This window comes from Vulpes lagopus, chromosome 1 (genome assembly GCF_018345385.1).
Source record: "Vulpes lagopus strain Blue_001 chromosome 1, ASM1834538v1, whole genome shotgun sequence".
Taxonomy (NCBI): domain Eukaryota; kingdom Metazoa; phylum Chordata; class Mammalia; order Carnivora; family Canidae; genus Vulpes; species Vulpes lagopus.
The window spans coordinates 185,192,628-185,208,648 of NC_054824.1; the positions used below are offsets into that span (position 1 = coordinate 185,192,628).

The window sequence follows — 16,021 nt, forward strand, 5'->3', positions numbered from 1 at the left end:
AGTATGCCAATGCCTACCTTATGATAATGATGCTCTAGGGCAGTAAATACTTGTTTTTATTGCCTTCCCATGTATAATTTTTGTGCCCTTTGAATTAAAAAATTTTACACAAATTTACCATTCAGTCTCACTTAGCCTTATGCTAAGATTGGCATTACAATTTACAAAAACTTTTTTTTTAACAGATGGGTTTTAAAAATAGCTTTGATTTAAGGGACTCCTGGGTGGCTCAGCAGTTGAGCCTCTGCTTTTGGCTCAGGTCGTGATCCTAGGGTCCTGGGATTGAGTCCTGCGTCAGGCTCCCTGCAGGGAGCCTAGCCTGCTTCTCCCTCTGCCTGTGTTTCTGCTGCCTCTCTCTGTGTGTCTCTTACAAATAAATAAAATCTTTAAAAAAATTTTTTCTTTGATTTAAGAAACCAACTTAAAAAAATGATCTATTTATTTGAGAGAGAGAAGGCGGAGGGCAGAGGAAGAGAATCTCAAGCAGACTCCCCGCTGAGTACAGAGCCCCATGAGGGGCTTGATCCCACGACCCGTGAAATCATAACCTGAGCCTAAATCATGATGAGCCAGACACTCAACTGACTGAGCCATCCAGGCACCCCAAGAAACCAACTTTTCTATTTTGATTTCTAACTTGAATTAAGGAATATTCCTGTTGAAAGAGGTACTCAAATGTATGGTCAGTTTTGCAGCACTGTTTACTCTGTGTGGAATTCTGGTATGTTCTAAATCAGATACCTCTTTCAGTTCATCAAGAGGATATAACAGTCACAAATACATATGCACCCAACCTTTGAATACCTGAACATATTAAACAAATACAGATCTGAAGGGAAAAATAGACAGTAATACAATAATAGAAGGGGACTTCAGTACCCCACTGTCAACAATGGATAGGTCATCCAAACAGAAAACACTGGACTTGAACTATACTTTAGACCCTATGGACCTAGTAGGCATATGTAGAACATTCCATCAATAACTCACAAATATGTGGAGATTATACAACATGCTACTAAACAACCAGTGGGTCAAAGGAGAAATCAAAAGAAGCATTTTAAAATATCTCGAAACACATGAAAGTGGAAACACAGCATGCTAAAATGTATGGAATGCAGCAGAAGCAGTTCTTAGAGGGAAGTTTATGGTGACAAATGCTTACATTGGGGGAAAAATACCTCAAACAAACAACTCACCTATACATTTCAGAGAACTAGAAAAAGGTACAAACTAAGCCTAAAGTTAGCAAAAGGAAGGAAATAACAAAGATCAGAGCATAAATAAATGAAACAGAGATCAGAAAAAAAAAATAGAAAAGATCAATGGAACTAAGAGCTGTTTTTTGAAAAGATAAATACAATTGACAAACCTTAAACTAGACAAGAAAAGACTGAAATAAAATAAAATGAAAGAAGAGACGTTACAACTGATAGCACAGAAATACAAAGCATTGTAAGAGACTACTGTGAACGACTATATGCCCACATATTGAATAACCTAGAAGAAATGAATAAACTCCTAGAAATTTACAACCTACCAAGACTGAACTAGGAAAAAACAGAAAATCTGAACAGACTGATAACAAATAAGGAAATTGAATTGGTAATCAAACAAGAAAAGCCCAGGACCAGATGATTTCTCTGGTGAATTCTACCAAACATTTAAAGAAGAATCAATACCAATTGTTCTCAAATTCTTTGAAAAAGGGTGAAGAGTAGAGAACACTCTCAAACTCATTTTATGAGGCCAGCATTACACTGATGCAAAAGCCAGATAAGGACAGTACAAGGAAAGGAAACTATAGGCCAATATCCCTGGTGAATGTAGATGCAAAAATTCTCAACAGAATATTAGCAAACCAAACTCAACAGCACAACAGAAAGATGATACACTATGATCAAGTGGGATTGATCTCTAAGATGCAGGGTTTAACAGAAAAATCAATAAATATGATACACAACATTAATAGAATGAAAGATAAAAATCATCTCAACAAATGCAGAAAAAGAATTTGACAAAATACAACAACCTCTCATGGTAAAAATTCTGAAAAAATGGATATAGAAGGAATTATTTCAACATAGTAAAGGCCACATATGACAAGCCCACAATTAACACCATACTCATCGGTGAAAGGTTGCAATTTTTCCTCTATGATCAGGAACAAAACAAGGGTGCCAACTCTCACCACTTCTATTCAGCATAGTACTAGAAGCCCTAGCCAGAGTAGTCAAGCAAGAAAAAGAAATAAAAGGCATGCAAATCAGAAAGGAAGAACTAAAATTTCCTTTGTTTGTAGATGATTATGATCTCCTGAATAGAAAATCTTGAAGACTACCACAAAAACTGTTAGAAGTAATCAACAAATTTGGTAAAGTTGCAGGATACAAAATCAGTATGCAGAAATCAATTGCATTTCTATACACAAAAAAACAAACTATCTGAAAAAGAAATAAAACAATCCCATTCACAAGATCATTAAAAACAATAAATTAGGGATGCCTGGGTGGCTCAACGGTTAAGTGTCTGTCCAGCTCAGGGCGTGATCCCAGAGTCCTAGGATTGAGTCCCACATTGGGCTCCTTGCAGGGAGCCTGCTTCTCCCTCTGCCTATGTATCTGCCTCTCTCTTTGTGTCTCTCATGAATAAATAAATAAAACCTTTTTAAAAAAACCAATAAATTACTTGGAAATAAGTTTAACCAAGGAGGTGAAAGATCTGAAAAGAAAGAAATTGAAGAAGACACATATAAATGGAAATCCGCCCATGTTCATGGATTGAAAGAATTAATATTGTTAAAATGTCCCTACTTCTCAAAGCCATCTACAGATGCAGTGCAATCCCTATCAAAATTTCAGAGGCATTTTTCACAGAAATAGAAAAAACAATCCTAAAATTTGTATGGAGCTACAAAGATTCCAGATAGCCAAAGCAATCCTGAAAAAGAACAAAGCTGGAGGCATCATACTTCCTGATTACAAAGCTGTAGTAATCAAAACAGTATGGTACTGGCATAAAAATAGATACACAGACCACTGGAACAGAATGAAGAGCACAACAATAAACCATCATGTACATGATCAACTAATATTTGAACAAGAGAGCCAAGAAGACTCAATAGGGAAGGGCCAGTCTCTTCAATAAGTGGTGTTGGGAAAACTAGATAATCACGTGCAGAAAAACAAAATGGGACCCTTTTATAAAAATACTAACAAAAATTAGGCAGCTCTGGTGGCGCAGCTGCTTAGCGCCGCCTGCAGCCCGGAGTGTGATCCTGGAGACCCAGGATCAGTGTCCCACGTCAGGCTCTCTGCATGGTGCCTGCTTCTCCCTCGGCCTGTGTCTCTGCCTCTCTCTCTCTTTCTCTCTGCATCTCTATGAATAAAAATAAATAAAATCTTTTTTTTTATTTTTATTTATTTATTTATTTATTTATTTATTTATTTATTTATTTATTTATTTATGATAGTCACAGAGAGAGAGAGAGGCAGAGACACAAGCGGAGGAAGAAGCAGGCTCCATGCACCAGGAGCCCGATGTGGGATTGGATCCCGGGTCTCCAGGATCGCGCCCTGGGCCAAAGGCAGGCGCCAAACCGCTGCACCACCCAGGGATCCCAAAAATAAATAAAATCTTAAAAAAAAAAAATACTAACAAAAATTAACTCAAAATGGAGTTAAGACTAATGCATATGACCTAAAGCTAAAGCTATAAAGCTCCTAGAAGAAAACATGGGGGAAAAACCTCCTTGACATTGGTCTTGACAAGTTTTTGGGATATGACACCAAAAGCACAAGCAACCAAAGCAAAAACAAGCAGATCCATATCAAACTAAGAATATTCTGCACAATGAAATATACAAAATAAAGATATCCTAGAGAATGGGAAAAAGTATCTGCAAATCATGTATCTGATAAATATATAAGGAACTCATACAACTCAATAGTAAAAGCAAAACCAAAAAATGGGCAGAGGAACTGGATAGACATTTTTTCAAAGACATACAAATTGCCAACGGGTTCATGAGAAGATATTCAGTATAAATCATCAGGGAAATGGAGATCAAAACCACTGAGATATCACCTCACACCTATTCAAATGGCTTTTTTTTTTTTCAAATGGCGATTATTAAAAAGACAGTAAGTGTTGGCAAGGCTGTGGAGAAAAGGGAACTTGTACACAGTTGGTGTGAATGTAAATTGGTACAACAACTATGGAAAACTGTATGGAATTTCCTCAAAAAAATTAAAAATAGTACTACCATATGACCCAGCAGTTCCACTTCAGGGTATATAACTGAAGAAAATAAAACTAAGCTCTCAAAGAGATGGGTGCCTGGGCGGCTCAGTTGGTCAAGTGTCTGACTCTTTATCTCAGGGTCCTGGGATTGAGCCTCAAGTTGGGCTCCTTGTTCAGCGGGAGTCTGCTTGAGGATTCACTTTCCTTTTCCTTCTGCCCCTCCTCACTTAAATAAATCTTAAAAAAAAAAAATCTCAAAGAGATATCTGTACTCCTGTTTTCAGTGCATCATTATTCACAATAGCCCAGATATGGAAGCAACCTAAGTGTCAATCTATGGATGAATGGATAAAGATATTGTACATATATAATGGAATATTATTCAGCCATGAGAAGGAAGGAAATATTGCTATGTACAGCAACATGGGTGGGCCTTGAGGGCATTAGGCTAAGGAAATGAGTCAAACAGAGAAGGAAAGAAATATATGATAACATATAAACAGTAGAATGGTGGTTTCCAGGGGCTAGCGGTGGGGACGAACGGGAAGATATTGGTCAAAGGGTACAAACTTCCAGTTATAAAATAACTTTTGTGGATCTAATATATAGCACAGTCCCTGTAATGAACAGTTCTGGGGCAGCCCTGGTGGCGCAGCGGTTTAGCACCGCCTGCAGCCCGGGGTGTGATCCTGGAGACCCGGGATCAAGTCCCACGTCGGGTTCCCTGCGTGGAGCCTGCTTCTCCCTCTGCCTGTGTCTCTGCCTCTCTCTCGCTCTCTCTGAATGAATAAATAAATAAATACATCTTAAAAAAAAAAAACAATTCTGTATTATGAACTTGAATGTTGCTGAGCTATCTTAAATGTTCCCAGCACAAAAAAGAAATGGTAATTATGTGAGGTGATACTGTTGTTAACTAACTTTATTGTAGTGATCATTTTGCAATATATAAGTATCACATCAACATGTTATACAAGTTTAACTTACACAGTGTTGTTATATGTCTATTGTATCTCAGTGACGCTAGAAAAAAAAGAAATAAATTGCATACCGTTTTACCCCATCTGTCTCCCTAAATCAGACAGGTAATCCTTAGATAGTTCACAGGTTTTTATTTATTTAATTTATTTTTTTAACTGAGTTGAAAAGAAGTAGACCAAGCACAGATAAAGCCTGCTTATGAGTATAGAACTCTTTGGGATGTTTGTATTTGGGACATGTCCTTATTTTATATAAGGGGGAATGCCCCACTCCAGCCCCTTTTCAGTGGCACGGATGTTGGGGAGTTGCTGGCTAAAGGGAGGAACTTTTTGGAGTTCTCTATAATGTTTTATTTATTTATTTTTAAAGACGTTATTTATTTATTCCTGAGAGACACAGAGAGAGAGGCAGAGACACAGGCAGAGGGAGAAGCAAGCTCCTCATAGGGAGCCTGATGCAGGATTCAGTCCTAGGACCCCAGGATCACACCCTGGGCCAAAGGCAGGTGTTTAACCACTGAGCCACCCAGGCATCCCTCTATAATGTTTTAAAGCAAAACAAAAGCTGCATTCTCTTGGAAGTTTTAACTGCACGTGACCTACTCCGCTGCTCTAGGTTATATAGCTTCAAGTCAGTGTATTTCCCTACTATGGAAATGAGCATTAGGAGTAGATTAGTGTTTAAAGTATACCATACCTGAAGCCAAGATTCTTTGATACGGGTCTTACGGAGTAGTAAGTGGGAAAGAGCAATGGACCGGGACCCAGGATGTCAGAGTTCCAGTGACAGCTCTAGTATGTTTTGTGACTTTGAGCAAGGCACCTAGCCTTTCTATGCTTATTTCCTCATCTGTTAAATGGTGACAATAATATCTATTATATTTACCTCAAAGGATTATTGAGAAGCTAAAATAGTTTAATATGTAAAAGGCTTTTGAAGTGTGTAGTGTGGTACAAATACCATCATACAAAACTAATGTCCAGTTTGGTCTTTATGTTCTTAAAATTGAAGACAATTTTAATCATGTTCCTTTAGTGGATCTGCCATCACACAGTATTTAAAATGATGATTTAACCCTAGTGAAACTACTAATATGTGTATAAATGTCATTGCTCATCTAAATAAAGAGTAAATTTGATGAATACCCAACTTGATGACTAACCTGTTATTTGTAGTTTTTTTTATGATGTATTTAGAATCTAAGGGAAATATCCTGTCAAATTTAAATCGACCTTTACTAATGCTGGCTATCCGGTTTCTGCAGGAGTTGATCTAGAGCAGTCAAGAAAAGAAGAGGAACAACAGATGTTACAGGATGCCCGCCAGTGGCTCAACAGTGGGAAAATAGAGGATGTAAGGCAGCCTCGCTCAGGGGCCACAGCCCTCCATGTGGCTGCTGCCAAGGGCTACTCTGAGGTCCTCAGGTATTGTCCGTTTCATTAATCAGGAGTTTGGTAGACCAGGGGAAGATGAGCTGGGTTTTGGAAGCAGGGGCCGAATTAGATTTTCAACTACAATGTGTTTCCTAATTGTTTTCCTCTCTGATCATGCGGTTTTTACTTATATATTGCTGATATTAATCCATAGATGGTCTCCCACCCTCCTGCTGTCACTCTGGCTTCTCACTGACTGTATGATACGAAACACGGTTGAGGTTCACTGGCCTAGAAGATGACCTTACGTGATCTCTTCCAGTTCTATGATTTATCATTACGATTCCTGCAGGCTCCTCCTCTGGTGACATGTGATCATTTGGGTCCTTTTTGGACATAGATAATTTCTTTGGTTTCCTTAGATGAATGCTACAGGTCTTGAGTGTGTAGGGTCCCATTAGAGTAGGATAGTTAAACTGGCATGAGGGAATTTGGATTCTGCTCCTCTACATGCTCCATTTTTCCTTACATCCATACACGCTAATGTAGCTTTTGGTGCTTACTGTTGACAGACTTTCCCAAATACATGGGTAGCAAAAGCATTGTCTGTGGGGCTGTTGCCAGAATCCTCCAGAGCTTCGTATCCCACCTACTCTGCGGTTTCTAATAGGCGTGACAGTGTGTCGGTAGACCGTCTCTGCCTGAGAGTGACATTCATATTCTGCTCACTTCTTAGGTGTCTGGAGGCCCGTGATATAGGTAACCTCAATCAGGCCAGTACAGTTTGGGGCCTCAGGAGTCCTACTTTCCTTCCTTTACGCACACAGATTATAGCTTTGTAGTTAGCAAGAAGTCCCTGAATACTTCGCAGAGTTGGGAGCTTGAGAGTCTGCAGTAAACGTATGAGTTCCTGTAAAGATCAACTGGAAAGTTAGTAAGTAAAGTGCCCCGAAGAGAATGGAGTTCTCATTTTAGATGTTCTTTCCTCATACTGGGGCATGGAAAACACACCTTGTGGCAGAGTTGTGTGGTTTGGCAGATTTAGTTAGGCTTTAGTGAATCTCAGAGGTGTACGCCTTTCTAAACACTCCTCTTATGTGGCGTCACACGGATGTGCCTGGGAAATACCCTGTGACCTTTCAGAGTGGATTGATAACTGCCCTGTGTGGTTGGTTCTCAGTGTCGGAACCGTGAAGCCCAAGTTGTGCCTTAGAGGACAGAAGTGATCACAGCTTCCCAGTGGTTCAGAGCCAAAATCTGAAACACCAATCAGGTGATAGTTTATTCAGCAGGAAGCTGTAATATAGAGGGTATAAATGTCTTGTTTGGGGTTTTCTTCTTAGACTTTTAATCCAGGCTGGCTATGAACTCAATGTTCAGGATTACGATGGCTGGACTCCCCTCCATGCTGCTGCACACTGGGGAGTGAAGGAGGCTTGCTCCATCCTGGCAGAAGCACTCTGTGACATGGATGTCAGGAACAAGCTGGTTAGTATGCCTGACTCTGAAAGGGCAGTGAAATCCGTGACTACGTCTCTAGAACAAAAGGCTTAAGATCTCAGTTAAATGGCCGGGGCTTCCTGTCCGGGGAAATACACATCACAGGTAGCTCTGGCTCTGTTCCTCACAGCCTCCTCGCTGCCCACTGCCACATTATCAACACAGAGATGTTCGCCATATAAAATGACTGTACTGATCAGCATTCTGATTCTGTTTATGTTTAAGCCCCTAAAATAAATATGAAAAAAGATATTTGCTCTTGGCAAAAATGGGCATTGGGAAATCCTAAGATTGCTGTCTGTGGTGAAATATGAAAGGTTTTATTTTACTTTATTTTTAATTCAAAGACTTTTGATAGCTGAACTCTATTCTCATCCAGTCTTTAAAAAAACATTATTGGGCACCTGGGTGGCTCAGCGGTTGAGCATCTGTCTGCCTTTGGCTCAGGATGTGACCCGGAGTCCTGGGATCGAGTTCCGCATCCCCGCAGGGAGCCTGCTTCTCCCTCTGCCTGTCTCTGCCTCTCTCTGTGTGTCTCTCATGAATAAATAAATAAAATATTTTTAAAAAAACAAAGTATAATGACAAAATCCTTGAGTATGGCTAAAAATAGTTATTCAGCCTCACTTCAAGCAACTTTAGAGGCCCTAGAACTCCTATCTCTACATCTAGTGATTTTCTAGGAATCCAGAGCATCCAGAGCCATGGCTTGTTATTTAGTAGCTGTTCTTACCTGCCTCATGTCTTTCCTGAACCTGGCTTTCATCCCCCGATATGAGCTAGGGTCCTGAACTGTGCTGATGTTTCTTAAAAGAGACACTCTTCTCTCACTTAAAGGGGCATGACTGCTATGACTTAATCTTTAGTGCACATGTGTACCCTCTTTCCGAGGCTTTTAAAAGCCCTTTACTGGATTTATTGTAGCAATTAAGACCATTTTAAAACAGGTACCGGTAGAGATTTCAATTGATTATTTGCCAAGAGGCAATAAGCATTAGAGATAATATGGTGATTTCCTCAATACTGTTTTATAAAATATAAAAACATATATTTAAAAGACTTGCTGAGTTTCGTTTTGTTTTAAAGGAAAAGAGTATATGTTCAGGCAGGGTGGGGGGTGTGCAGAGTGGGAGAAACCGAGAGAATCTTCAGTAGGCTCCACACATGGAGCCTGCCTGAGGGCTTGATCTCATGACCCTGAGATTGTGCCTGAGCCAAAATCAAGAGTTGGACGCTTAACCAACCGAGCCACCCAGGTGCCCCAGCGGACTTGCTGTTTCTTATAATGTTTCCTCTGTGATAGATGACGGCGTTACTATAATGTCAAGTAGATAAGTTAGGGAAGCAGCTATCACTGGAACAAAGGCATAAAGTGGATATCGAATAGTTCTCTGATAGAGTCACAGCATCAGTACTTCTGTTTTCTGTTGACCATGGTACCCCTTTCCTCTGCCAGGGCCAGACACCGTTTGATGTGGCTGATGAAGGGCTTGTGGAGCACTTGGAGATGCTCCAGAAGAAGCAGAATGTGGTAAGGCTTTGGTTAATGCTTTTAAAGCTTTTATAACAGTGCAGTCCGTACCAGGTACCTCAGTCCCTTGTTTTAGTTATGTCTCCTGAGAGCTGAAATGGGCATATCTACATTTCGGAGATGGTAATTGTTCCCTCAGGGACTAGCAACAGTCTGTTAGAAAATATCCCAGAAACCATTTGTTGTTAAAGTTCACTCGTTAAAAGGTAGCCTTCAAGCAGCTGAAAATAAAAAAATGACAAGAACAACAAACTGATAATTACTATTGAGTTCTACAAAGTGAATGTGGTGTACTCAAATCAGTCTTTTCCAAATAGAGAGTACCAAGGTAGAGGACATCTCATAACTTTTTTCTTCCCTTATTGACTGAAAGGACATCTTTATTTAAAGTAAATTCATTACAGAGAGGAATATATTTCTTTCTTAACAAAGCAACTGGGGCCACAAACTAAACCTGTCTTTTGGCATTGGACAGTACTTGGTCAGTGATTCATACGTATTCAGGATTTATCAGATACTCAGAATTCAATCCTCCCTTCTCATTCTAAATTTTTTAATTTTTGGTTGCACGTACCATTCTGTTGCTTAGTGCTGTATAGGAGAGCTACCTAAGTATGGTACCCATGTACCGAGTGCAGAATGAAAAAAACCCAACCGAACCTCAAGATACACAGTGAATAATTCACATTTTCTACCTGTAAGTGGCATGAGTAATTTGGGCAAGGAGAATAAAGATCAGCTACTGATGATCAGGGCTGATGTCTGAACAGAGTGGGACAGAAAAAAATCACTAGCTTTCCTTTGTGTTTTCCTTTGCATGTGTTGTGGCTCAAGGCATGTGAACTCAAGTTTAGGACAAAGAGAGAAACTTAGAGTGGTTCTGAAAGAAAGAACTGTGGAGTTCACTGGTAGGACAGATCAACTCTATCACGTCTGGACCGGTAGAGTGAAGATCCTCGTGACTTCAAGGCTTATTGGGAAAATTGCATATATAAAGTTCAGACAAACACAACTTTCAGTTCATTTTGTTTTCTTTGGTGAACATCTGGAATCTAGACAGACTTAGGACTCACCACACACAGAATCAGAGCTGTTCTCTAGCAGCATCAGCCTTCCTAAGATGTATACTTCAGTTAGTTAGGTTTTTGTAGTTTTTTAAACTTTTTATTCTGAAATAATTTTTAGACTCACATAGAAGTTGCAAAAATAATATACCCAGCATGGTTTGGTATTTGAACATAAATAATATTTCACTAAATGACATTTCTACACTAGGAATGGTTCTCATCTTTGCTTCCTGCATAACTTTGGGGTCCAGAGATATAAACTCATTTTTTTCTAGAGCATATATCTAAATACCAATTTATTCCAAGGACTTATTTCCCCTTGAATACCTATTTTTTTTCTTGAGAACTATTGCCAGCCTAATTCAGTGTATGGTCGTCAAGAATTCTTTCAAAGTTTCTCCCCTCCACACTTGCCTTTTCTAATCCAACAGAAGCCAGGCTTCCCCTCCCCACCCCCCTTTTTAAGTTTATTTATTTATTTTTTTAGTAATCTCTCTACACCCAACATGAGGCTCGAAGTCACAAACCCCAGATCAAGAGTTACATGTTCTTCCGACTGAGCCAGCTAGTTTCCTTTAGAAGCCAGAGTTTCTTTGAGATTTGGGTTTGGATATTTGATAAGAGCAGTTTTATTGAAGCTCTAACACCATGATTTTTCTCTTACCTTGGATGAGGAATTTTCCCTGTCATTGTCTTCTAAGGAGGCCCAACCGATGGGTTCCTCTTTTTCTCAGTTCTTTCTTCCCTTTTTGGTGTCGGTCCTGTTTTCTTCAGAATAACAGCACTATTTTGAGTTCTCATCGCTGCTGATTTTTACTAATAGTCAACTTCTTCCCTTTCCTCTCTTGTTTTCTCAATTTCCAGCTTCGAAGTGAAAAGGAGACACGGAATAAGCTCATTGAGTCAGACCTGAACAGCAAGTTACAGAGTGGACTCTTTAAGAAGTAAGACATTCACGGCTTGGGAAATGTGATGAGCTCTGGTGTGCGTGGGTGCATATGTGTGTATGATGTACTTGGTTTAAGAATTTATACAGTAAAAAAAAAAATAAAAAAAAAAATAAAAAAAAAATAAAAAATTTAAGAATTTATACAGTAGGGGATCCCTGGGTGGCGCAGCGGTTTAGCGCCTGCCTTTGGCCCAGGGCGCGATCCTGGAGACCCGGGATCGAATCCCACATCAGGTTCCTGGTGCATGGAGCCTGCTTCTCCCTCTGCCTGTGTCTCTGCCTCTCTCTCTCTCTCTGTGACTATCATAAATAAATAAAAAATTAAAAAAAAATAAAAAAAAGAATTTATACAGTAAAGAAACTGTTCAGCTTAAGCCAAATGATCTTTGAACACATGGGATGTTTGAGAGGCAAGAAGGTGGCATTGATATATGGAGGAGATACTGAGGATGGATGAATGTGGTTTTTTTTAATTTATTTTTTATTTGTTTGAGAGAGAGCACATGCAATTATGGGCAGAGGGGAGGGAGAAGCAGGCTCCCTGCTGAGCAGGGAGTCTGATGCCAGGGGATACGGGGCTCCATCCCAGGACCCTGGGGTCACAACCTGAGCTGAAGGTAGAGGCTCAACCGACTGAGTCACCCAGGCGTCCCGGGTGAATGTGTTTTAAATTTAGAAATTAATTGAGACTCTATACATTTCCCCGCCAGCTTAGGGGTTCCTAGTCCTAGTTGCATCACTAACTCTAAGTTCTATGAAACTCTTAAGTTCTATGAACTCAGGGACCATGTGTATTTTGTTTACCACTGTACCAGGGCCTAGGATGATTCCTGGCCTGTAATAAGCACTCTGTAAACATTTGTTAAATGACTTTTTGAAAATACTTACCTGCCTAATCATTGTTAAGATTCATGGCCCTCGTTTATCTTGTGTGCTGAATGGGCTAGGTTTATTTGAGTAATATTCTGAAGTCAAATGCTAAACCTCAATCTGCAAAAACCCAAGAATTCAGAAAAAGGTAGATGTAAAGAAGGATTTATTCTCCTTATGCTTGTCAGTGAACTTAAATAGTTTGCCATTTCTGAGCTACACTCAAATTGTCATCTTTAATTTAGCAAAGAGAAGATGCTCTATGAAGAAGAGATACCCAAGTCCCAAGAAATGGAGGAAGAAAGCAAAGAGTCCAGCAGCTCCAGCTCCGAGGAGGAGGAGGAGGGTGAAGATGAAGCTTCTGAGTCAGAAGCTGAGAAGGAGGCAGGTAATGCCAATGTGTTGATAGCACAGAACCTCTGTCTCCATACTGCAGGGAGGTCACTGCTTGTCAGAGCTAAGGGCCTCAGAGGGCTCCAAAAAGAGCTTCAAGGTTAGTGTTCAAAGATAAGGTACCGAATTTCAAGTGAAAACTTTGTTGTGAAAGCTGTAAGCTATGTTGGAATATGTGTACTAGTTTCTATGTAGCCATATGCTAAGGTGCACAAAAAATTCCTTTTTTAAAAAAAGATTTATTTATTTTATTGAGAGAGAATGAGAGAGCCCTCACACACATGCATATGTCTGTGAGCAGGCAAGGAAGGGGAGAGGGAGAGAATCTCCAGCCAGTTCTGTGCTGAGCTCAGAGCTCAATAGTGGGTTTGATCCCATGACCTTGAGATCATGACCTGAGCAGAAATCAAGAATTGGATGCTCAACCAACTGAGCCACCCAAGTACCTTCCAAAAATATTGTGTAAAAGAGCCAGCTGTCTGATCTTGGGTTGGTAGAGTGTAGAGACCAGATTCTAAAATTCAGTATGCTTAGAGGCTGAGGAGGTAAGATCTTGCAGAGGCACATTTGGTCAAGTATCCTTAACCAGCTGGTGAAAATTTGCATTTAATATTCAGATTCATCTGATTCCCTAAACAGAATCCCAAGATTCTGATTTCCTTCATTTTCCTTCTGATTACACGAAGGTCCTTCAATTCCTGAGTTGGGCATTGAAGAAGGAACAAAATCATATTTACCTTTATGACTCTTGTTGATATTATATATGCTTCATTTGGCATCTCTTAAGTTTATCATACGGCAAGACAAGAAGCCCAACAGGGAGGGTGAGGTGCTGAGCATGGTCAGATCAATAAGCTGTAGAATCACCCATAGATTATGATATACAGGCAGGCAAACACTGAGAAAAGAGTAACCACTGAGTCACCTACATGCCCCAAACACCCTTTGATTATACTATACCTTTGATGACTTCTGTCCAGAAACCATCTACAACCACTTTCCCCACAACCATCTTTGCCTGTAGTATAAATCCCAAGCCCTGTAGCCTGACCTTCAAGATCTCTCATAATGTATCTTCGGCTGACCTTTCCAGTGTTGTCCATCAGCAGTGTCATCTACTAACCAAGCTGGATTGCTTGGTTTCCCCAAACATGCCCTGGGCTTTCCTATCCCTGAGCATTTATTTGCACCTTGGAATTCACTTCTGACCATCAAATGCTTACTGAGTGATTTCTGTTAGAAGCCATAGGATTTACCAGGATGAAGAGGCCTTCCTTTAGGTTTTCCTATACCAAAAACTGAAAAGGAGTGGCCCACCTCACTGTTTTCCCCTGAACATAATTGCTCCCCTGTTTGTATCCCTCTAGCACTTCATACTTATCTGTTGTAGCACTTAACGTTTCGGCTGGGAACTCTAGGGTTATCATTTACTCCTAGGTCTCTGCATGATGCCCAACACAGGACACACATTCACATTCATTAAATGCTTTTGTTGGATACATCTAGGGGATACACGGGGATAGGAAGGCATATACATGAATAAAAAACATGCCACATGAGAGGTATAAACGTAGTCATTGGTATTCACTAGTAAGAGAGATTATATTTAGTTTGGGGGATTATAATGACACTTTACATTTGGGTAGTGCTTTTTTTTTTTAATTTATTTTTAAAAATTTTGGGGGGTAGTGCTTTTTACTCTGCAGTGCACTTACAACCACACCCTGAGGGATGTATTATCACCACATTTTAGAGTGGGAAATTGGCCCTGTAAGGGGTGAGGCAAACTGGGTTTCATAGCTGGTGAATGGTGTGCCTGAGATCCTGGGACTCCTCAGAGAAGCAGGGGCCGAGTGAAATGTGGAAATTATCTCCCTAAGAAAAATAGAAGCTAAAGGTATGGAAAAGGATGAGATTTCCCAAGGGAAGAGATTATAGAGAAAAGATGTATAAAAAAGAATCATGGGGCATCCTATGTTTAGGAAGTGAAGGAGGCAAAGATGGTATGGTCAGAGAGGTTGAGGAAAAACAGGATGTGTGTTTTTGCATCACAAAAGCCAGGATAGGAGTGGGACGGGAGAGGTCAAGAAAGAGACAGCAGTTAGCACTTTGTGTAGCCTGATGTAGGCAGAAGCCAGATGGTTCCAGCAAGCTTCCCTGCTCATTTCTGCCACTTGAAGCTTTATTCATGTTTCAAAGCCCAGCTCAAATCAGCTTCCTTTATGAAGCCTTATCATCACAGACACAAGTTTTTCTCCCCTCCTCTGACTGGTAGCTATTTGTTTGAACCTCTTTTATATTACTTATACTATCTAATATTAGTGTCATTTCTTTCTCATCTCCTCTCTTCTTCCCCTACCAGCAAGTTTCAGAAGCACTGAAATGTATTGTGTGTCTTGTTTATCTTTCTGTCTTCCATAATTCCTAGCACTGGGCCTTCTACATGGTAGGTGCTCAATAAATATATGTTACCTAAGTGTATATTGGAAGAATGTGGGGAGCTGAATTATGTCTAAACCTTTCCAAATGATGCCCAACACATTATGTATGTACTGAACAAGTATTTATTGAATGTGCTTATCCTGTTTTTAAAGATCCAATTAGGGGGATCCCTGGGTGGCGCAGCGGTTTAGCGCCTGTCTTTGGCCCAGGGCGCGATCCTGGAGTCCCGGGATCGAATCTCACATCGGGCTCCCTGCATGGAGCCTGCTTCTCCCTCTGCCTGTGTCTCTGCCTCTCTCTCTCTCTCTCTCTCTCTCTTTCTCTGTGACTATCATAAATAAATAAAAATTAAAAAAAAAAGATCCATAGATATGACCTCATAAAATGACATTTTTCATGTGCCTTACATATAAATGTAGTTGTAAAGAATACTAATTCTATTTTGAGGTGAATGTAAGTAGTTTGATTTGGATTTCTATTTTTGACTTAAACATTTGGTATATTAGTGACCTATTGCTAAATGACAAGCCATCCCCAAATTTAGTGGTGCTTTAAATAACATATAGACACAACTCTATTGGTTGGCAATTTAGGAAGGACTTTACTGGGATGGCTTTTCTCTGCTCCACGTGATAATACTGGGCTTACTCATGTGCTGGTGGTCAGTTGGTAA

General features: G+C 40.0%; 1 protein-coding gene across 7 annotated transcripts in view; it reads left to right on the top strand.

Annotated features, from left to right (window-relative positions):
* The window catches only part of PPP1R12B (protein phosphatase 1 regulatory subunit 12B), a 205,852-nt gene that overhangs the window by 54,811 nt on the left and 135,020 nt on the right, over nt 1-16,021 (top strand). For all 7 annotated transcript variants that reach the window (XM_041759164.1, XM_041759205.1, XM_041759157.1 and 4 more), the window contains exons 4-8: nt 6,488-6,647; nt 7,940-8,084; nt 9,553-9,627; nt 11,559-11,638; nt 12,759-12,901. In XM_041759164.1, the coding sequence (XP_041615098.1) occupies nt 6,488-6,647; nt 7,940-8,084; nt 9,553-9,627; nt 11,559-11,638; nt 12,759-12,901 (603 nt within the window). The remainder of the gene's footprint in view (nt 1-6,487; nt 6,648-7,939; nt 8,085-9,552; nt 9,628-11,558; nt 11,639-12,758; nt 12,902-16,021) is intronic.